The sequence below is a fragment of the Mirounga angustirostris genome, unplaced genomic scaffold, assembly GCF_029215605.1.
Source record: "Mirounga angustirostris isolate CCGP_5_RB_7025 unplaced genomic scaffold, mMirAng1.0.hap1 SCAF_4, whole genome shotgun sequence".
NCBI classification, from domain to species: Eukaryota; Metazoa; Chordata; class Mammalia; order Carnivora; family Phocidae; genus Mirounga; species Mirounga angustirostris.
The window spans coordinates 19,947,173-19,970,221 of NW_026991712.1; the positions used below are offsets into that span (position 1 = coordinate 19,947,173).

A 23,049-nucleotide genomic window follows, 5' to 3' on the forward strand; every position below is an offset into this window, starting at 1 on the left:
CCTCCATCCAAATTGAAGATCTACCAAAATCTTCAAAAAACAAAACAAACCATGGGGCACCTGGGTGACTCATTTGGTTAAGCGTCTGCCTTCAGCTCAGGTCATGATCTCAGGGTCCTGGGATCAAGCCCTGCATTGGGCTCCCTGCTCAGCAGAGAATCTCCCTTTCCTTCTGCCCCTCCCCTCAGTCTTGCGCCCATGCACGTGCTCTCCCTCCCTCCCTCTCTCTCTGAAATAGATTAAACTTAAAAAAACAAAACCAAAAAGCCCACATAGAAATAAAAAGTATCAAAATTCTTATTTTAGGGGTTCAGTGCATTTAGCAGCTTTCACTGTGCTGCCTAATCATTTTTAAGCTGACTTTAAAAAAAAAAACACCCTAGTTCATCAAAATGTACATTTTCCATTTGCTAATAATTTTTTTTAAAACTTTGAGGAATTCACACTCAATTACCTGACTGGTTTCAATGTCATCTACAGCATAGTTCAGGATGGTTATTTGCTGCAGACGTAATTACGTGATATTGATCTTCAAGGCTAAGTTTTCTTCCAGTGTAAATGTACCCTAAACTGTTCCAGTTTTCTTTACTGATAAAATGCCTAAGGTTCACTTCTTTTCTTGTGATGCCCATGAGTAGATCATGCTAACTGCTCTGGCAGGCTTCCTTCCCTTCCCTCAGAGGTTTGAGCCCATCCAGCCTTTGTAATAAAAGGCTCAGGAATCTGATACCTGACCTTTGTGGAACCTACATGTATAAAATGCTTCGAGGAGGAGAATAATGGATGCCTACAAAAAATTAAGCAATGTTAGACCATTAAAATGTACAGACCTGCATATTCCAGAGAAGGAAATGGATTTCCAGCATACAGTCCTTACTTTTCAGTCTGTACTGTTCTTTCCGTGTCTAGTTTCTCTAGTTTTTATGATAAAAACCTCATTCTCCTCAGGAGCTCTTGCCTTTCTTTTGCTTTTAACAATGCTGTGTATCTGTTACCTTCTCACACAGTAACCAAGTTGAAGATGTCTCAAATAGGATCGATGATAGCTGGTTCATGGCGTGGAAGGTGCCTAGTACAGTGTAGTGTGTATAGTATGAACTCTGTGAAATTATAATTCCTTCCCTATGAATTTCCCTTGCATAAAACGTATGTCATAAATACTTATCTGTTGGGGTAAGTCTCATCAGAATCACTACTTGATTGATGGCAGTTTATTTACTCATTCTCATACTTGTTGAAAACCACAAAGCTTAATATTTATGCTGTGTAAAATTTGCTGTAGCAACTTCTTTCCCTTTGTTTCTCCTTTTTAAACATTATGGTCCTCTTTTGAAATCACAGTTATTGATCAAAATTGTTTGTAGGATTTTTCTTACCCAGAAGAATTTACATGTTACTTTTCATTTATTTTAAGTTCTATACATCATTTTAAATTCTGCCTAGAAACCATAGCAATTCTCTAATCCTAGATAACAGATTTCATCCTGTCAGGCAGTTCCATTTGATGGCATTATCTACCTAGAGTGCTCTGTTGGGGAAAAAACGGAAAGTGAGAAAGAACTCTGGTATTGATTTGCTCTCTGATCTGCTATTGATATGGGATAAGGTATAATCTTAAGATCAAAACCCTTATTTTGGAGATAAAAAAGACTGAGATTCATCAGAGAAATTGAAAGAACTTGCCTCTAGTCTCTCAACTACTTTAAACCAAATTTCTACACAGTCTTCTCCTGGTCAGTATGTGTTTTACCAGCTTTTGCTATCTCTGGGGTTTGCTTTTTCCTTTAATTTTTATTTTTTAAATAAATACCTACTAGAGCAACACAAATATATAGGCATTTAACAAAACATTTTCCTCCTCTTCAATAAAAGTTTTTAATCATGTTATTTTAAGTAGTTGTAGAGTTTCTTACCATATTTAAAACCTGAAAGTAATAAATTTGACGGGAGATTTGTTTCAAGTGGTAGGGTTCATAAAGGCTCATGGAGTGCTGTCTTCCTAATGGGCTATTCAAGAAGAAAATAGGACAAGATGAACAGAGAATGAATGAATGTGGAGTAGTTACCAAGGAGGAGGAATTAAAAGGAAGATTTAAAGCCAGAAAAAATACTGTTTTGGGAACATTAAATTTTTAGTGGATGTCTAATATTTGCTAAGAATGGTGTAATTGGAGCGCCTGGGTGGGCTCAGTTGGTTAAGCATCTTACTCTTGCTTTCAGCTCAGGTCATGATCTCTCAGGGTCATGAGATGGAGTCCCCTGGTCAGGTTCCACACTCAGTAGGGAGTCTGCTTCTCTCCCTCTGCTCCTCCTCCTACTCACACACTCACTAGCACTCTCTCTCTCTCTCTAAAATCTTTAAAAAAAAAAAAATGGCATAATGATAACATTTTTTCCAATTACAGAATTCATTAGTTCATTCACTGACATTTACTGCTTCCAGGGGTGCCTGGGTGGCTCAGTTGGTTAAGCCTCCGACTCTCAATTTCAGCTCAGGTCATGATCTCAGGGTCCTGAGATCGAACTCCATGTTGGCTCCACAATCAGCTTGAGATGCTCTCTCCCTCGCCCTCTCCTCTCCCCACTCCCCTACATAAGTGTGCGCACTCTCACTCTTTCTCAAGTATATATATATTTTTTAAAGAAAGCATTTAATGCTTCCATAACAATTTCTAAATATCTATGTTAAGATGCATCTTTAGAGTACGGGGTTTGCCAGTGGAGCCTAGGTCATTAGATGGCCCCTTGACATCATAATCCTTTCCTTCTGTATAGGTTCTGGAGCAGTTCAAAATTTATGGATAAATGTACATACTGACTTATTTCTTTATTATTCTTAGGAACTTCACATGACTGGAGGTTACGGTGTGGTGCTGTGGACTTGTACTTCACACTTTTTGGCCTCAGTAGGCCTTCCTGCTTGCCCTTACCAGAGCTTGGGTTGGTTCTTAATCTAAAAGAGAAAAAAGCTGTCTTGAATCCGACCATAATTCCGGAGGCCATAGCAGGCAACCAAGAAGCTGCGATTAATCCAAGTAGTCACGCACAGCTAGTTGGATTTCAGAACCCTGTAAGTATCACGTGCATTACGGAAGATGTAGTTTTATTATATAGAACTATCTAGAGAAGAGAACTGCTGTTTCTGACTGGAGAATTTTAAAGCCACTAAAAGTTTCATATGCCACTTAAAAAAAATGGCTAGCTGACAGTAGTTTAGCACTGTACAGTTTAGAAAATGCTCCTGACAAACTACATAGCTGCACATGACAAATGATGTGCTCCCAGTCCATTTACCCCTTTTGTCATGACATGGTGTTTTTGTACTTGAGTGTTGAATTTCTTCCTTGAGTAGTAGAAAATTGAAATGAATATTTAATCTTGTCCATATATGCTGTTGGCAAACTATTTGAACACAGGGGCCCTGACCTTTTTTTTTTTTTTTTGCTACTCTGTGTCATACCTAGCACAATTCTAAGCATATGATAAGTGCCTGGCAAATGCTTGTCAAATTAAATAACAATGAATGGTCAGGTAAATGAGTAAGCTGCTGATTTGAGAGGAGATGATGCATTACATTTTTATTTATGTATGTGTGTCTGTGTTTGCCTTTTAAAAAACTTTTATTTCTAGCTATGCATTAGAAAATTACCAGACTTTTTGTAGAAAGACCTTTAGGATACGTAACAATCATTTTACTGTAATTCAAAGAAAGTTTTCCAGAAATTATTTTCATATTAATAACAAAATGTCCCCAATAACTCATGCTTCATTTTTCGCCAATATTTAGACCAGATTACTTGCCTGGCAATTCCCTACTGGTGTTTTGACACTTGAAAACTGAAATTTTCTTTACGCTAGTTAGTGATAGTTATTTTAAATTAGTTTATTCACCTAGATTTTCTGGAATACAGTTGTACGTATTTGTTGTAAATTTGAAATGTATCCTAGAGTTTGGGTTATGAAGACGTAAGATGATCTTTCCATAGGAAAAAAAAGAGTCTCATTAATGTGCTCTTTCAAATCTGAATATTTAAAACTTGTACAAATAAATATGTTTCTAATTCTTGCCCATATATATTAACTTATTCGCATTCATTCTTGGAGTCTTCAGGAGAAGAGGAGAAAATGATACCAAAAGATACATTCTTTTGGGAAAGCTCTAGAAGTTCGCTTATATACCTCCCACCTCCCCCAAAAAAGACCAGCAGACAGGAAAAGGTGAAGTTTATTTTAAGCCCATTGCTGATAATTTTTAGGCACTGGGCATGTTCTAATCTGCATGGTTGCTGTAGCTGTTAGTGTTCAGCTATAATATGAGCTACTTGTCTTCAGAAATCTAATTTTGATCTTGAATATTGCCGCAGGAAGATGATCACCTTGCCAAGGAAGCATCATGTAATATGTCAGCTCATCAGCAGGGAGTGAAGAGGAAGGCTGATACACCACTGGGGTCCCCACTAGAACCTGGTCAAATACTGGAGAAGAATGAGGATAGCAGTAAAGTCAAACTCAAAATCAGAGTAAGAAATACAGGTTAAACCTGTATTAATAGTGTAGGATATTCACCTTCTTGTAAATCTTTTTGAATACTTCCATTGGTTTTTCCTTAGCAGGAACAGATGGGGCAGACTGAATCATAAAAGAACCCAAATGTCATTTAAGATCTTCCATCTGATTATTTAACTTCTATTATCACATACTTCTTCTCTGTTTGGGGGAGGAACTATGTGTGTGTGGTCTACCATGGCTCACTCCCTCTCCCCACAACTTAGGAGTAGATTCTAGTTGCTGTTTCATTTTCAGTAATATCCATTCAGCTTCTTTTGGTGGCTGGACCATTTAATATTTTCTTACTCTTAGTACTTTTTGAGAAAAAGACTACTTTTCCTTTTAAGATGTGGGGGTATGTTCTGTGGCCTGTCTGCTACCTTTCCTAAGAGCTAAGATCCAAACGTAAAGCGATGTAATGGCTCTTTTTCTCCTTTGTTTTGTGTATGTGTTTTAGTTTTCAAATTCTCAAGATGAGGAGGAAATTGACATGGACACTGTTCATGATAGCCAGGCATTTATTTCCCATCATTTGAACATGCTTGAAAGGCCATCGACTCCAGGTAAGATTAGTGTACAGCCCATCAGGAGGTGATGAAGAAAGTTCTCATGGTACTACTGTTTTAAGGCCCGTTGCTTTATTTACAAGTGAACAACTTTAAAGTTGAAAAGTAGCTAGTATAAAATACTTGATTGTATCAGATTATATTGCATATTAGCAAAGGAATAAATTTTTGTCTTATTTTGGTCCTTTTAAAGTATTTGGCATACTTCTGGGTTTGTTTTTTTAAAAATTCATTCAACAGATTCCTACCAGTAGCTTTAAGGGGTTTTTTGGTTTATTTTTTTTTCCTTTTGTTTTGTAATAGACTTAACCTCCAAATAACCTCAAAATAAAATGCTAGATCTATTTTCTTTTTAATAGTGGAACCATAATTTTAAACTTTGAAGGTAATGCCCCCATAACACAGCTTTCTCTTTTTGCCTGCCTGTTCCATGTAATATTATATCATAGATTTTTGTATGCATCTCTCAAACATCATAATCTTTCCTTTTGAAAATAGTACCTGAGACAGTATTGAGTTGATATACTGTAATATACCTTACTTTTCCTTGTTGGTAGGTATTTAGGTTGTTTCAAGTATTTATTACAGGTGATTCTGCACTGAATATCTTCATACAAAAGCTTTTGTTTCTTTTTTGTCAAATTTTGTTCTTAGGGTAAATTTCCCAAGATATATTATTGCTGAAAAGATTAATTTTAACTGTATTATGAGATACTTACCTTCAGAAGATTTTCACAGTTCTTGATATATTGTGCCATAATGCTTTTTGAAGAGTTAATACCTAGGTTATGTCATCACCATTTTATAATTTTCAGGGATGAAACATTGATGTAACTTGCATGTAAGGTGTGAAGTATACTAATAAAACAAATATTGGTGAACCTGCTCTCCACTCTAACCTCCACTCTGTTGTAGGCTCCATGCCAGGGTCCTTCCCTCTGTGCCCCTTCCTGGTTCTGTTCACCTGCTTTTGCACTACAAGTAAATACTATCTTCAGTTTCCTTTTTTAGTTTTCCTTACTCATTCTGTTGCTTTTCTTTATATTGTATCACATAAGTACAGGATTTCCTTGCACTTGTTTTTTTTTAAAGATTTTATTTATTTGACAGAGAGAGACACAGCGAGAGAGGGAACACAAGCTGGGGGAGTGTGAGAGGGAGAAGCAAGCTTCCCGCCGAGCAGGGAGCCCGATGCGGGGCTCGATCCCAGAACTCCGGGATCATGACCTGAGCCGAAGGCAGACGCTTACACGACTGAGCCACCCAGGCGCCCCTTGCACTTGTTTTTTAATTTTATGAAAATGGTATGATACCAATAGGACTTACTTTTTTCAGTCAACATTATGCTTCTAAAGTTCATCCACTTTGATATGTAAGATGTAATTTATTAATTTTCATTTATCTTTTATCATTTTTGTATGCATAGTACCAGTGTAATAACTTAAAAGATACTTATTAATTATAAATGATAAGTCAAGTTTAGTTCACTTTTTTTTTTAAGTAATCTCTATGCCCAACGTGGGCTTGAACTCACGATACACTCATCGAGTCACATGCTTTACTGACTGAACCAGCCAGGCACCCTCAAGTTTACTTTATAATGCATTTTTTATTGGGAATATGACTATTTTTCTTTTCTTTCTTTCTTTCTTTTTTTCTGGGTACTGTTCCTGTTTTCTTTTTATTGGAAAAAAAGGGAGTATTTATACCCTATACTGGTTATCTTTTATGACTTTCACATTTGAATGATATTTTTTCTTTTTCTTCTTTCTTTTAAACTTGTTATATCTGTACAGAGTTCCCCTTACCCACCTTGGTCTGCTTTTTATTAAATTTTAGTGTTGAGACCTAAATTATTTTTCACTATTTAGTAATCTAGGATAAGCTAGTAGAATTTGAGAACTGGCTTCAGGTAGACCATGAGCCTAAGATACATTTGAAAACTGAAGGATCATGAATTCTTTGACTTTTCTAATTATAAGAGATCTTAACAGTTATTTATCTGGTCAATCCATTTTACAGATAAGTAAACTTAAGAGAGAGATATTAGGTCACTTGCCCTGAATGACACACTCAAGTAATAGCCAACTCAGGGCTAGAATGACCACTTTTCTATTTGACAAATGAAGAAATTGAGACAAGATGAGCTGAATGTCTCACCTGGATTATCTAATTTGTTGATAATTTGGAATCAGAACCTCGGTCTCCTGATAGCTCCTACAATGCTGTTCACATTATGCCACTAAAACATTTCCTGTTTGAAATATCTTCTGTAGGGCGCCTGGTGGCTCAGTCATTAAGCGTCTGCCTTCAGCTCAGGTCATGATCCTGGGGTCCTGGGATCGAGCCCCGCATCGGGCTCCCTGCTCAGTGGGAAGTCTGCTTTTCCCTCTCCCACTCCCCCCTGCTTGTGTTCCTGCTCTTGTGATCTCTCTGTCAAATAAATAAATAAAATCTTTAAAAAAAAAAAAATCTTCTGTAACCCCTAAATTATTTTGACCTATTTGTTGAGCAAGTATTATAATGGAATTTATTAGCAAATTTTTGGGGAACCAGGGAAACTTTACTATATGCAAAATTCCACATACAATATAAAATATGGTTTCTACCTCAAATGTAGAATCCAGTTTATATATTTAGCAGGCCAGTCACACTTTACTGTCTTTCTTGAATGTGTGTTGTTCTTAGACTTAAGCATATAGGAACCATGACAAAGGATTAAAATCAAATGGGATCTTTAGTAGTTAGTAGTATTCTTTTTATTATTAGAATTCTACTATTTTACTATTGAACTGCTTCTAGTTTTAAGGTTAACTTGTGAAAACATGCCAGGCTTTTTTCTTCTTTTGGTAAGCCAAGAAATAAATACCTCTTTTCCCTCTTCTTTGGCATTATAGGGCTCTCTAAATATCGGCCAGCTAGTTCCCGATCTGCTTTAATACCCCAACACTCATCAGGCTGTGATGGCACACCCACCACGAAACCCCAGTGGAGTATGGAACTTGCACGGAAGGGAACAGGTGAAATTATTAATATTACTATTATTTTGCTCAAGAACAAATCTATAAACTTTATAAAGTTTATCAACTTAAAAAATACATGAAAAATATCGATCTAGAGACTTGCTTTTCTTGCAACACATTGACTTTGTATTATCTAACATAAAGAATATTTTGTTTATTTAGTTTTAAGTAGGCTCTGCTCTCTCCATGCATGGAGCCCAACTTGGGGCTTGAACTCACAACCCTGAGATCAAGACCTAAGCTGAGTTGGATGTTTAACCAGCTGAGCCATCTAGGCGCCCCTAAGAATATTTTAAACTAGACTTTTTACTATTTGAAAATAGTGCATTCCTATTATGTAAAACTTGGAAATGAGAAAAAGAGTAGAGAGGGGAAAAAAAAATCATCCCTCATTATGCCATTTAAAAATACCCATTATTGCTCTTTTCTTGCAGTGATTTTTCTTAAAATATTATAACATTAAAAATGCCAACTTCAGTAGACACTATCAAATCTGCACCTTTCATACTTTTACAAAATGCGAAAGTCAACCATGTATTTCTCCGTTCCGTCTCCCCCTGAAAGTTTTACAATTGGTCATCCATGGTCAATCTTGAAGACTAGATGCCATACTAGAAAACTAAGATATTCCGTCTTTTCAATCATTAAATACTAATTGGGCTTAAGTTTATGAAAAATAATTCAGTTCAGATGTGTTTGTTACCTATTCTATTTTACATTGTCTTCCACTTAGCTGCTTACAAAAAAAGTTATTGTAATCTAGATAACAAGTAAGCATTCAGTGCTATTGAACAAAGATTCAGTCCTCAAGTTTTGGAGGAACGGGGAATGAAAAGCAAGATACATAAGCAAAATATTAAAGAATAGTTTTTCCAAAAGTCATTAGTCAGATTTTAAGATTACAACAGATGGATTTTGCTTATATAAACCATGTTTTTATGATACAAACAAAAGAGTAACTGTTTATTGATTTAAGGAGCTTAAGGATCAACTGTGAAAATTCAAACTAAAGTAACATCTCAGAATATTTTGGTATTGAGACCCCAGACCGTTGCTTTTTTATATCTCTCTGTGTGCTGCTCTGTGCATTTACTGAAATAGATTCATACAGAATTTATTTCAGAAGGAGATTGGCTGGAGACCTTGTCACTTACTTTGATAAGTGAATTTTGACAAATCTTGGCCTTGCCAGTTTTATATTCTCTTGGTTTTATTTTTAATTTTTGCTTTATTACCATTATACTTATGAAAATTTTACTACATATGAAAAATTTCCCGCATTTTTAAGAACGATAAAGCTCAGGGTATTTCAGACCTCTTGATATAGTTTGAGAGTGGTGCTTCTGCCTGTGCATGAATTCCTGTTCCAGAAAAGAATCTGAATATGTTTGGTTTTTCTTTGTGATGTGGCACACTAACCTATGGAGTTAACACCTTTTTCTGCCCACTGATGTGCCTTTGTATCATAGTGCCATATTGCTTTAAAAAAACCATCTTTACTTTTCTGTGGAATCTCTCTTTACAGTCTTGTAGTTCTCATGACATCATGTGGGAAGATTGGGGAGGAGATACAGGGCTAATGGTGGGGGGAATAGGAAAGTATTAAAATGTTAGCTTTGGTTGCTAGGACCCTTTAAGTCATGAGGCAAAATGTATACCAGTATATTATTTGGACTGATCTGTAAAACATAATTGTGAATATATTTTTAATGTGCCTTTGTAATTTTCTTTAAACGTGTTTATGCTATTTGGTATCCTGTGGCCCGTGAGCAAGTTTTAAAATCAGTAGTGCTATTATTAGAATTTAGAAAACCTTCATTTTGCATATGGTAGTGTTCCAGAAGATTATTTGTACATGTATTTATTGTGGAATTCTAAACGTGTTTTCCCATAGACACATTGTTACATTTGATAGGTAACTCTGAAACTAGCCAAAAAAGTTAAAATCCCTTTTAACTTACACCATACATGAAGAATAAAAGTATCAAGCCTAGCCACTGTATGTAACAATGTTTTTGAGAGAAGGGGCACTTAGAGCTCCATCTTTTGGAATGTCAGAAGCACAACTTCAGCCTAACTCAAAGTTGGCAGTAAAACAGGAACTTCCTTTCTTCCTGCCTCCCAGAAGGAGCCAGGGTCTCTTGGGGTGGTAGCTAGCCTGGCCTGAGGTTGTGAGCAGAGAGCTGAGGAGAGGAGGCCTAGAATCAGTATAAGGGAAGCTGTGACCTCTCTTAATTCTCTAAGGGATTCTAGATTAGAGCTCACAAATGAGCCTTATTTGGAGCCTTATTCAGCACATCCAACTGAGGCATCTTTTACTTGGTCAGTAGAGTCTTGCAAAAATTTTTGAAGTAGTTTACTAAAAAGAGATTACACAATAAAAATCTGCATTTCCAGCTTCTCTTGAAAAAGAGTTAACTGAGAGGTCCTCTTAAGCAGGGATGTGCCTTCCATTTTGTGTTGCGCTGGAATTATGCTATCTCCTTTGGTCCAAGGCTTTTGATATTGGGAGCCCTGCTTCCTTTTTTTTGAGCCAAGATGATTTCTGAGATGGCTCCCTTAGAACCAACAAACCAGATGATGATTGAGAACTGGAATGTGTTGCAGATGTCATCTTGCGGGGGGAGGATAGAAAACAAATGGGGTGTAGGTAAAATAAAGCAGAGGTGGAGGTGCCTGGGTGGTTCAGTCGGTTAAGCTTCTGCCTTCAGCTTAGGTCATGATCCCGGGGGTCCTGGGATTGAGCCCCGCATCCGGCTCCCAAAAAGGCCTGCTGCTTTCTCCCTCTCCTACTGTCTGCTGCTCCCCCTGCTAGTGCTCTGTCTCTTTCTCTGTCAAATAAATAAATAAAATCTTAAAAAAAAGAAGAGGTGGAAACTGTTAAGTAGTGGATAGGTCATAGTTTCTTTTTTGTTCTTTTTTCCTCCAGTTTTCTCTTTCCTTGTGTCTGATAGAAGACTAGTTTAGGGATGATATGTGTGGTAGGTTAAGCCATTTGGGGGTAAGAAAAGAGAAATGGCAGGGGTATTTTCCTTCCTTCCTTTACTATCACCTTTCCCTCCCCTGAGGTAAGGACGGGAGGCCATACAGCCTCTTGTGTCCTCTCCACCACTGCAGCTGTCCGATGGCCCGACGCGGCCGGTCTGTGTCCCAAGTTGCTGCAAGGCTTGTGTGAAGCACAGAGGAGGAGTGACAGGCACAGGGGCAAGAGGGAAATCCCTGGCGGTTCTGTGGGGAAGAAAAGAAGGAGAGTTCCTGCGGTTTTGCCTAGCTAGGTCTACTGTGTATGTTAACACCTTCTTGCCTAAGTCAGAAAAGCACTGTTCGAGTGCATGAAATCTTTCCCACAAAAAAGATATCTATATCTATCTATCTATCTATATCTTGAGAGTACTAGTTCTTTCTTTTGAAACTCTAATATGAAAAACAGACTTTGATTTTTTTTTTACTTAAATTTTAATGATCTGATTTTACACTTTATTTTTTACAGTGATCCAAAGAATCCAAAGACCAGACTTCACACTTTCCCTAATAAAAACTGCAGGTTTTGTGCTAAGTTTAAACATATACCTAATGTGCATGTATTTAAGAGAATTAGCAGGTTATTGACACTTTAATCAGATGGGCTGAGAAGCTTCCGCATTAGGCTTTTATTAAGTACCTCTTTGGTTGATTTTGCATTTGTTAAATTGACTGCAGCTAAAATCCTTATCCATAGTGCATTTTACTAGCTCTCTGGGAAAGATTTTATGTTGGGTAGAACAACAAAACGGAGCATTTGTTTTGTTCTTTTCATATAACATGAAATAGGAAAATATATTCTGAATTACATATATCTCCTTTTTTTGATATATATGCTGTCTATCATAGAGACGTGTATTTCAGGTCACTAAAAGGACTTTCTTTAGCTTGTAAACCCCTGAAATGATATGTGAAATTATGTGTGTAAATGTGTCATGAGGATGGAGACATACACATTTTTCTCAGTAGAGATTCTAAACATGACCTCATGCTAGTGTGAAAGTCAACTCCTGTGTGTCCCAGATCTGACTGCTAATACAATTCCACATGGGAAGGAAATTGTACTTTCTTAACACCTTGGTTTAGACCTGGTAAAATTATCCAGGAAAGAGAGAGATTAGGCAAACAAACAAAAAAATATATTTTGTCGGGGGCCTGGGTGGCTCTGCCGGTTAAGCCTTTGGATTCTTGATTTTGCTTTGGGTCACGATCTCAGGGTTGCGAGGTTGAGCCCTGCGTTGTCTGGCTCAGTGGGAAGTCTGCTTTGAGAGTCTCTCTCCCTTTCCCTCTGTCCCCCCCCACCCCCACACACGCACATGTTCTCTCTCTTAAATAATCTTAATACATAGAAATATATATTGTCTATAATAAGTGAAAACTTAAGAGCTAAAGGGTGTGGTGGTGATAGAGTATCATTAGGTTTTATCAGATCTTCTGTTACACTATTCTGGTGAATATTTTTGTATATGTGTCTTTGCACATATGCATGAGCACATATGTGGGATAGATTTCTAGAAATGAACGTTCTAAATCAAAGAATATGGGCATTTAACATGTTCATGCATAGTGTCAAACTGCCTTAACTTCTCCTTTTTAAAAAACACTTTATTATGGAAAACTGTGAAGGAGTCAGACTAGTATAATGAACCCCCATGTATCCATTACTCAGCTTCTACAGTGATCAGCTCATGGTCAATCTTGTATAATCTGTATCCTTAGTCATTTCCACCCTTATGAATTATTTTGAAACAAATTCCACATATCATCACTTTCTTCATGAACAACTTAGTATATATCTCTAAAAGATGAGGACTTTAAAAAGTCATAACCACAGTAACATTCTTATTCTTTAAAAAATTAATTTTTTTTCATATTTTTAAATATCCAGTCACTGTATAAGTTTCAGTTGACTTATGCCATTATTCTAATATTTATTTTTAACACTTTATTTTTTGAATCATTATCCACATAAGGTCTACACGTTGCAGTTGGCTGATATGTCCTTTACATCCTTTTAAATTTAAAGTTTCATGTTTACCTTTTTCTCTCTTTTCTTCCCTTTTATAATGTATTTGTTAAAGAAACCAGGGCTTTGATCTGTAGTTTTCAAGTCTGTGTTTTGCTAATTCTATATCATGGTATAATTAACGTGTTAGAGTCCTCTTTATTTCCTGTAAATTTGTAGTTGGATATAGAAGCTTAATTTATTCAGGTTTATAGGTGGTGTTGTGTTCTTCCATCTGGAAACATACAATGTCTCGTTGACTTTTTTTTTAAATTTTTTTTAGATAGTGGAAGTTAGATTTTATTTTTTAATTATTTTTAATTTTTTAATATAAATTCAATTAACAATGTATTATTAGTTTCAGATGTAGAGTTCAGTGATTCATCAGTCTTATATAATATCCAGTGTTCATACATCCATGTGCCCTCCTTAATGCCCATCACCCAGTTACCCCATCCCCCCCCTTCCCCTCCAGCAACCCTCAGTTTGTTTCCTATGATCAAGAGTTGACTCTTTTATGAGGTTAGCCACTAAGATGTTTAAGACCTAGATCCATTATTTCACTAAGGGTTGCAAGATGGTGATATTCTTTTTTTTTTTTTTTAAGATGATGTTTATTTATTTGGAGAGAGTGTGTGCACATGCGGGCAGGGGGAGGGACAGAGGGAGAGAGAGAATCTCAAGCAGACTCCTTGCTAATCATGGAACCTGATGCAGGGCTCGATCTCACGACCCTGAGATTATGACCTGAGCCAAAAATCAAGAGTCAGACACTCAACGGACTGAGCTACCCAGGCGCCCCCACAAGATGGTGATATTCTAATTCATCTGTCCATTTTTATAAACTGGTTTATTTCTGTAAAGCTAAAGTCCCCCTCATCTATTATGACCCAGTGGTATAGATTATACAGGAGGAGAAAGATAATGGCTTCTCTTTTTATTTAACAATTTCCCAAATAATGAGTTGGCTAACTAGCATCCTCCAATGGTGAATAATCAGTTCCAGTCCTTTAGTTATTGTTCTTATTATTCCAATTGTCCCATCTTGGGGCAGTGAGAACCTCTTAGAAGTTGATTCTTGGGTCTGTGGAGAAGAACTTAACTTCCTTGCCATTATAATACGAGATTTTTCAGGTTAATTTTGTAAATATTCTGCCCAGCCCAAAATCAGTCATTTGTCCTGGGAGCCCTGGTTCCTAACACCTTTATCTTTGGATCTAGCTAATCCATTGTCTTATTAATAGACTAAATACAAATCAAGAGACATGCAAGATTTATAATCAGTGTATCTTTAATGCTAAGTATAAGGCCACTAGACAAGAGATTGGATTTTGAAGTGGTTATAAGTATTCCTTGGAAAAGAGTATACCCAAGTACACTTGGTTGTCTTTTTGGCAGTTGTCTCTGCTAGGAAGTACAGTTTCCAGTGTAATTATTGGTTTTTCTGCAATCCAAGTTGCTTGGCAGGTGTTTAGGATGATGAAACTTCTCTCAGTGCAGAAGAGGACCTCAGACTCTTACTAGTGCAGACAGCCAATTGGAAAGCTCACAGTCTGGTGTTGTAGACTAAATCATGAGGTAGGATCTGAAGGGATTTGTTCATGAGGCTTTAAAGTCTCTTATCATCACTTCTCCTTATCACCTTGCTCTGTATCCTGTTAGGTATGGACCTGTTTTCTCATATTTTGGAAACATACTCGTGTAATTTATTTAAAATCTAAATTAAAATCTTACAGTGGCGTATTTGGCTGATACTCTAATTCAGATATCTCTCAAAATTTTTCTGAATACTATCTTGGTACCAATTATTGCAAAAGATACAGATCCCAAAACTTGCTCTGTATGTAAATAATCTCTGTAATTGGCTTATGCATCATTATTAGTGTTATCTTTACCAAAATATCATGAAAGTAAAACAATAATTTTGTAGTAGTAAAATATGAATAATCTGTGAGGGCAAGAATTTTTGGTTTATTCATTTGTCCTGAAATGTTGGAACAGTGCCTGACACAAAAGAATTATAGTAGTCAGTACTAGTTGAATAAATGGTCTGTAATAGTTTCTGTGCTTTATCCCTCTTCCTTCAAAATTAGTGACCTTCAGATTGCATTTAGTTGGACTGAGTTCATCAGACATCCTCTCTAAAAGAAACACAACTATTAGGTATTTCTGTTGTATGAATTCATTCATTTATGTTTAGCAAGCTTCGGCAGGGGTGGGGAGGTGAGATGGAGGGCGTGCTAGATACCGAGTGGCACACTGGGATACAAAGATGAAAGAAATGAGCTCCCTGTTCTCAAGACGCTGGGAGTGGAACGAAAGAGCCCCACAGACGAAAAGCTGTGCTGCCCGGTGCACCCTGCTGCGTGCGGCCGGGCGGAGTGCTTAGGAGCACACACTGGAGGCAGGCTCTTGGGGTTTGTAGCTCAGACTTGCCGTTGCCACCTCGGGCAAGTCACTTGCGTCCTCTGTGCTGTAATTCCCTGTCTGCATTATGTTGTGGGAACATGAAGGAACGAATTCTTTTGGGGCAGTTTGGGGAGCGCTTCTTAAAGAAATGACATTTGAGCTGAGTTTTAAATTATTAAAGAGCCTAAAATGTTTTTTCCTTCCCTTTTGTCTGCTCCAGGTTACCGTTTAAACATTACTTCCTTGCAGAAGTTTGCCTCTGATCCCTCCACAACTGATTTAAGTCTCCTTTTGTGCTACTGGTTCACTCTGAGTTTTGTCTTTTTATTACTTGGTTGTACTTACTCAATTTCTTCTCAGCTAGTATGTAAATGGCAGGAGGACTGAGATCTGTCCAGTTCATCACTATTTTCCCCAGTTCCCATATAGTTCCTGTTACTTGTTAAGTGAATTTGTGAGTTAGACAAATAAGGGAAGGGCATTTCAAGCGTAGGAAGTAGCATTTACAAGTTCACAGTTAGTGAAGGGCTACCCTCAGGTGCATAGAAAGTGATAGCGGAATGTAAGGCTGGAATGGTAGGTTCAGGACAGATTGTAAACTGTCAGTAAAATCAGTGCTGAAACTGATTTTTAGGAAACTTCTGTGGTGATGTCTGTTTTGGTAAGAACCATGGTTTGGGGCTAGTTTGGATTGAAATTAGTGCTGAGAATTTACTTTAAAAAGTCCATTTTAGTGAAAAGGTTTTTTTTTTTTTTTTTTTTAGCTAGTTTGGAGAAACCCTATGTTTTCAGAAACTGCTGCATTTAAGTCCAAGGACTTTGGCTTTTATTCTGTTGGTAGAACCAACTGAGTGGTTTTTTGTTGTTTTTAGAACCAGCTGAGTTCTTAAGCACATAATTATGGATAGCTTTTTTTTTTTTTGGAAGATCACTACGCAGCAGGGTCTTACAGCCTAAACACTATTAACATTTTGGGCATGGGAATTTTTTGTTGTAGGAGCTGCCCTATGCATGGTGTGATGTCCTGTGCATCACTAGGCTTTACCCATGGGAGGCCCATATCACTTCCTCCCTCAGTCCTACCCCAGGTGTGACAACAACAGTGTCTTCAGATATTGCCGAATAACCCGTGTGGGGCAAAATCAGCTTCTGTGCAGCTGTGTAAAATACGGATTTGAGTATAAGACACTTTGGGCATAGGAACCAGTTCATGGGAGACTAGTACCACCATCCTGATGAGGTGAGGTGTTCTGAATTCATACAGTTGCAGACAGCGTAGGGGCAGATGAAAGAGATATTTGTACGTGAAAACCAACGAGATTTGGTAACCGCCCAGATTTAGAAAGGCGGGTATCTGAGATGATCCTTGGGCTCTCTTCTTAGCTGGCTGCATGTAAAGCAGTACCTCAGTCCAGAGTCACACAGAAAGAAGTCTTCCTTGGGGTGTGGCCCAAGGATTGTAGCATCGGGAGGAAGCAAGAAATTGTTGTGCACCAGAGTCTGAGAACTACTGCTGTAGTTTCCTGGACTGATGGAATGTTAAATGGAAAGAACTTTCCAAAACATTTCATTTTTTTTTAAGGTGAGATAAAAAGAAAGAAAATGCATGCTGAAGGTTAATAGCAGAATCTGTTCAAGAGCACAGGTCTCCTATTTCTCATCTTTCCTTCTTTCTTTCTTTTTTTTTTTTTTTAAGTGACACTACTCTTGTCTTTAAGTAGAGATGTTCCCTTTATAGACTCACTGCCTTTTCTGGTTTTCTTAAGTGCACTGAATCTACTTAAAAAGTTCACTTTTCCCTGTCTGTTCCCAAGAAATTACCTTAAGGAACTATAGAAATGTGATTTTGGCCGTGATATTATTATCAGTGACTAGCATAAGATGTTTATGTGAGTATGAATGGTTCTTCAGGTGGCAGAAATAAAGTACTGCCATTTCCCTGCCCAGTATCTTAGGGTTGAACTGTAGATGAAGGAGCTACAGTTAAAGGATGAATGTGGGTCTTAACTAACAACACACACACAATGATCATCATTATTGTCATTTCATAATACTTTAAAACATAAATGCTAACTTTTAAAAGATGGTTTGGTAACACACTGGTATATATCATAATGGGTATAAACTGTAAGGAATTGAAATATTCTGTTTCCTGGCCACAATGCTGAACACTTACCTGTGTGTGACTAATTGAATATCTTATTTAGATACTTCTCCCATTCCTAAATATTTCCATGGACATGTTAAACACTTGGGAATCCCTCTTTTCTATACTGTCGTCAGCTCCCTCTTACTTTCATTTCACTTTCTTTGTTATCAACAGGAATTCATTTGGGTGTTTTTAATCTTGAAGGTAAAGAACAATCACCTTTGGAGATGAGTATGCATCCAGTTGCAACAGCTCCACTCTCGGTGTTTACTAAGGAATCTGCGTCCTCCAAACACAGCGACCACCATCACCACCATCACCATGAGCACAAGAAGAAGAAGAAGAAGCACAAACATAAGCACAAGCACAAGCACAAGCATGATAGTAAAGAGAAGGACAAAGAGCCTTTCACTTTCTCCAGCCCCGCCAGTGGCAGGTCTATACGTTCTCCTTCTCTTTCAGACTGAGACGGGGACAAAGGAGACTTTCCCTTAGTGTCCAGAAGAATGTATATAACTAAAGCTTTGTCCTCTGTAAAGAATGATAAATGGAAACAGACAAAAAAATAGTTGCCTTTCTCATAGAAATTCAGAATCCATGTAAATTCTAACATTTGATTTATGTTATTTATGCAATTGAGATCTAATTAGAAGAATGTTTTATAGTTCTGAATAAACCATTTCATCCCATTTCCTCCTGAGAACACACACACACACACACACACACACACTCATTCACACCAAACTTCAAAAAGGCCCTCAGATCCACTGGCAGTTCCCATTCACATCATGGTCTTCATGTGTACTGCCAAAATCAATTATGTTTTAAAGTCTTTGATGGATGTTATGGGGCAAAGTTATGTTTTAAACAAGCTACTGCCAGATCTGTGGTGAAACCACTATTTCCAGTGAAATATTATATAACACTATTTGGAACTACTGAGAAAGACTGAGGCTTTTCTATAGGAACCTTCTGTATTACATGGTATTTTTTGTGTTAACCATAGAGGCTAAACATCAGAATTTGTGAACACAGATACTTGGTATTTTTTTTTTTGCCCTAAAATACGGAAATGTTCAGAAGCAGCTCTTTTTAAAAAAAAATTTTTTTTGGATAGCATTTTTGATAGTGCATTTGGGGATTATAATGTTGGAATTGAATAGAACTATCAAATCCACAGTTCTCAAATCAAGATGTTTAAATTATAAGTTCTTTTTTTTTCATTAAGTATAAGTGAATATGTTCATATATGGAGTATGTTTGTTAAATGTGGACAGTTTACACATCCAACACATAATCTAAAATTATTTCTGTATAACACAAAGTCTGATACCTTAAAAAGGTGTTTATATAATGTTTACTAACTCAGACATAGACAAGTCAGCCCTCATGTGAGTATACCAGAAACATTTAAAAATATATGAAATATTTTGGTTTCATACTTAAATAGTTTGTGTGTGTTTGTTTTTATTTCTGAATTTACCATGTGCTTTATTGTTGTTTAAAATGTTTTTCATATCTGTTCTATTTTTATCATTTCTCTTACCATTAGTTTGACAAAGTATTTCTTCTAGAATAGATGTTTCAAAGGGATCCAATAATGTTGGACTTTTAAATATACTTTTAGTTGTGTTTAACTTGTTTAATAAATAACTTTTTAAACTGACCATTCTGCCTTTGTATCTTTTTATATCTTTGTTACCCTTCTCTTTGTGTGTGTACCTGTCCGCAAAGCTCTCTACCTTTGTGGATAGGCAGGATTTGAGCTGGCCTTGCTAGGGAGAATGATTTCAGTAGAGATGGGGAAAGTTCTCTCAGTAGAAGGAATGGTGTTTTTTCAAAAGGATGGAGGAAAGCAAGGGGATGTTCAAGCAGTGCATTTGACTTGGAGCCTGAGTGCAAAAGGGAATGTGATCAGATGTAGAAGGGCCTAAATGGCGGTTATTTCAAGATTCCGATTAATTTAGTGTTGGTCCGCTGAAATTATTTTTGGAAAATGGCGTATTTCATGTTACAGCGTACAGTGTGATACCATATGTAGAATCCCCAACTTTGAAAATAGTAAGGATATATTTCAAAAGAACTATTAGTGTTGTCAGAAGATGGTGACAAATAAGAGCTACCTATATAACTTAAGGATGTCTTGTATAGTCAGGACTGTACTAGGAACTGTATGATACCTGTGTCCTTTCTCAGTTGGATATTTATATTGGATGTTTCTTGTGAGGCACTTTTTTTTTTTTTTTATGGCAAGCTTTCAGTTATTGAAGCTGATGGTTAGGAGCAGACAACACAAGAATTATTCATGTTTTTGAAATACGTAATTACACACAAACAACACAGAATTCTAGTGTAAGTCTCCCCAGCCTCCTTCCCCAGAAGTTGTTGGCAGTATTACGTGTGTCTCTCCAGAGCTAGTCTGTACATACATCTATACAGTATGGACATTTTTTTTTAACAAATGATAATTGTAGAAATTTTTAACTTTGGTATAGCTTATCTTTTATGACCACACATTTTGTGTCATACTAACAAAGGTCTTTCTTATTCCATGATTATAAAAGAATTCTATTTTTTTCTCTTGGTTTTAAAGTTTTATGTTTCGGGTTTCTATCCAACTAGAATCCATCTGGAATTTATTTTGATAGAAAATGGGAGGTAGAGATCCAGCCCTTTATTTTTTTTCCTTCCAGAATGCCACCCAACACTATGTATTTAAAACTCTGTCTTTTGGGGGTGCTTGGCTGGTTTATTTGCTAGTGAGTGTGACTCTTGATCTTGGGGTTGTGAGTTTGAGCCCCACGTTGGGTGTAGAGTTTACTAAAAAAAAAAAGTTAAAAAAAATAAAACTCCCGTCTTTTCTCTCTAGATTTCAAGTGTTGCATACTAAATTCCCTTATTGTTTGGGTCCATTTCTGGACTTTGTAGCTGGTTTCATGCATCTGTCTACTCACCTGCCAGTACCATGCTGGTGAGATCATTGTAGCGCTGTCTGCATTTTAATATGGTAGAGCTAGGCTCCCTCCATTACTTTTCATAATCTCTTTGCTGTTCCTATGGGTTATTTTCTTTTTCTAGTTGACTTATTAATTTACATACCAGTAAAACTCACTTCTTGTGTACATTTTTATGGGTTCGACAGATGCTTGGACTTGCATCTCCAACCACCAGTTTCATCACTGCAGAATTCATTCGTGCTGCCCCTCTGTAGTCAGCAGCTCCACCACCCAACCCCTGCCTTCCACTGACAGATTTTCCGCCCCTGTAATTTTGCCTTTTTGTGGATTTGTTTTTCTACATAAATACTAGAATCAGGCTTTTTCGTCTCTCCATGAAATTGTTTTTGTAGTTGGTATTGGTTGTGTGTTAAATCAAGAGTTAGAATTGGTATCTTGATGTTGATGATTTGTATTAGTGATGTCAATATTCCTATCAGAACAGTATTTCTTTTTAACTTCATTACAAGGTAGTTTCTGTTTTGGTATTTTTTAAATGATGTCTTTTCATTATAAGATTATTTTATGCTGATGTTGTGCTTAGCTACTCTATTAATCAGGGTTCTCGAGAAATATATATATGTTTGTTATAAGGTATTGACAGTTTTGGAGGCTGAGACGTTCTGCAGTCTGCTGTCTGCATGCTAGAGACCCAGCAAAGCTAGTGGTGTAGTCCAAAGGCCTGAGAGCAAGAAAGCCTAGTATAGATTCCAGTCTGGGTCTGAAGTTCTGAGAACCAAGACTGTAAGGGCCGAAGATCCCTGTCCCCGCTCTCATCAGACAGAGGGGATTCACCTTCCAATACCTGTTGTTCTGTTGAGGCCCTCAGCAGGTTAGGTGAGGCCCATCCACACTGGGGAGGGCCGTTTCCTTTACTCATCCCACAAATTCAGATGCTGATCTCTTCCTGAACCACCCTTACAGAAACACCCCAAAATAATGTTTAACCAGCTAGGTGGGCATCCCTTGGCGCAGTCAAGTTGACACCTAAAATTAGCCATCACAACCACATTGCTAAATTCTCACTATTTGCAGCATTTTAACTGTATTTCTTGGGTTTTACTTAAAAGTATCTGAATCTGTAAATGATAATTTTATTACCTCTTGTCTAATGTTGGTAAATTTAGTTTTCTAATTTATTTTTTTTGTCTGACTTCTTGCTGAATTGGCCTGAGAGCTGCCGGGATGGCATTGTCTGTGATCGTCTTGCATTTTGCTTCACGCTCTCTGCCTCATGGGTTGTGGATTTGTATTTCACATTTCTTCAACTTCTTTGACGTTGAAGTTTACAATATGTGTATCTTGTTCCATTTCTTTTGGGTGATTATCAAGGAGAATGGAGAAGCTACCTTACTACCAAAGTCTTAGACAGTCCTGAGAAAGACCTACTGATCAAAGTATCATCTTTCCATTGAAATCCTTGTCTGGTAAATAGCTGGAAAGCTACTTAGTTTCCCCATCCTCCTCTCCTACCTCATGTCTTCTGTTTCCAGCCTCTTACTCTAAATAAATGAAATTTCTTCATATCCAATGTGCTCCAGCCCAAGTGGGACTGTCCTTTCAAAGCTCTCGACTTCTGGCACCCTGCCTTTGAGTGGAAGCTAGACTTAGTGACTCACTTCAAAGGCTAGAGTATGTAAGGGGAAAATAGTAACTTTCCAGTTAAAGCTGACAGACTCGTCATTAGCCAGGTGACCATGGTAAACAGCACCAGTGGTAAGTCATGTTAATATAGTCCTCATTAGTATGATGTGATGAGAAGGGCACCTCTGGTATAAAACCCCACAGTGCCAGTCTGTCTGCTCTAATCATGAGAAAAACATCAGACAAATCCAAGTGAGGGACACTGCAAAATTCCTGACCATTACTCCTCAAAGCCATTAAATGTATGAAAAACAAATGACAGTGAGACTGTCCCATCAGAGGAGACAAGGGAGACATGATGACAATGCAGTGAGTTTTCCTGGTCAGATCTTGCTACAGAAGAAGAACATCAGTGAAAAAAACTAGTGAAATCCAAGTACGTTCTGGGGTTTCGTTAATGCACCGATGTTGGTTTCTTAGTTTGGACAAATGAGCTACAGTGAGTTCAACATTAACAGGGGAAACTGGGGCAAGGGTATGTGGGAACACTTGCAAAGTAGGAAGAGGTGCTCTTAGAATTGTAATCCTAAGCTATGAGTGTATTTTGATTTTTATAACCTAAATTACTTACTTTTTGAAGAGATTAAAAAAAATTCATTTTCCTCACTTCAGGATTTTAGAAGAAAATGTATGCACTTAACAGAGGAATATTTGGAGAGAGGTCAAGGGGAGCAATGATAAAGACCCA

At 37.3% G+C, this 23,049-nt stretch overlaps 1 protein-coding gene across 6 annotated transcripts in view; it reads left to right on the forward strand.

Annotated features, from left to right (window-relative positions):
- Window positions 1-19,388, forward strand: part of TAF2 (TATA-box binding protein associated factor 2) — an 83,674-nt gene extending 64,286 nt beyond the window's left edge. For 3 of the 6 annotated variants that reach the window (XM_054512479.2, XM_064587957.1, XM_064587958.1), the window contains 5 exons: window positions 2,841-3,070; window positions 4,365-4,520; window positions 5,006-5,111; window positions 8,012-8,134; window positions 17,896-19,388. In XM_054512479.2, coding sequence (XP_054368454.1) covers window positions 2,841-3,070; window positions 4,365-4,520; window positions 5,006-5,111; window positions 8,012-8,134; window positions 17,896-18,188 — 908 coding nt within the window. In that variant the 3' untranslated portion in view covers window positions 18,189-19,388. The remainder of the gene's footprint in view (window positions 1-2,840; window positions 3,071-4,364; window positions 4,521-5,005; window positions 5,112-8,011; window positions 8,135-17,895) is intronic. The other 3 variants (XM_054512480.2, XM_054512481.2, XM_045895992.3) reach the window with 3 other exon arrangements.
- Window positions 19,389-23,049: the final 3,661 nt, after the last annotated feature.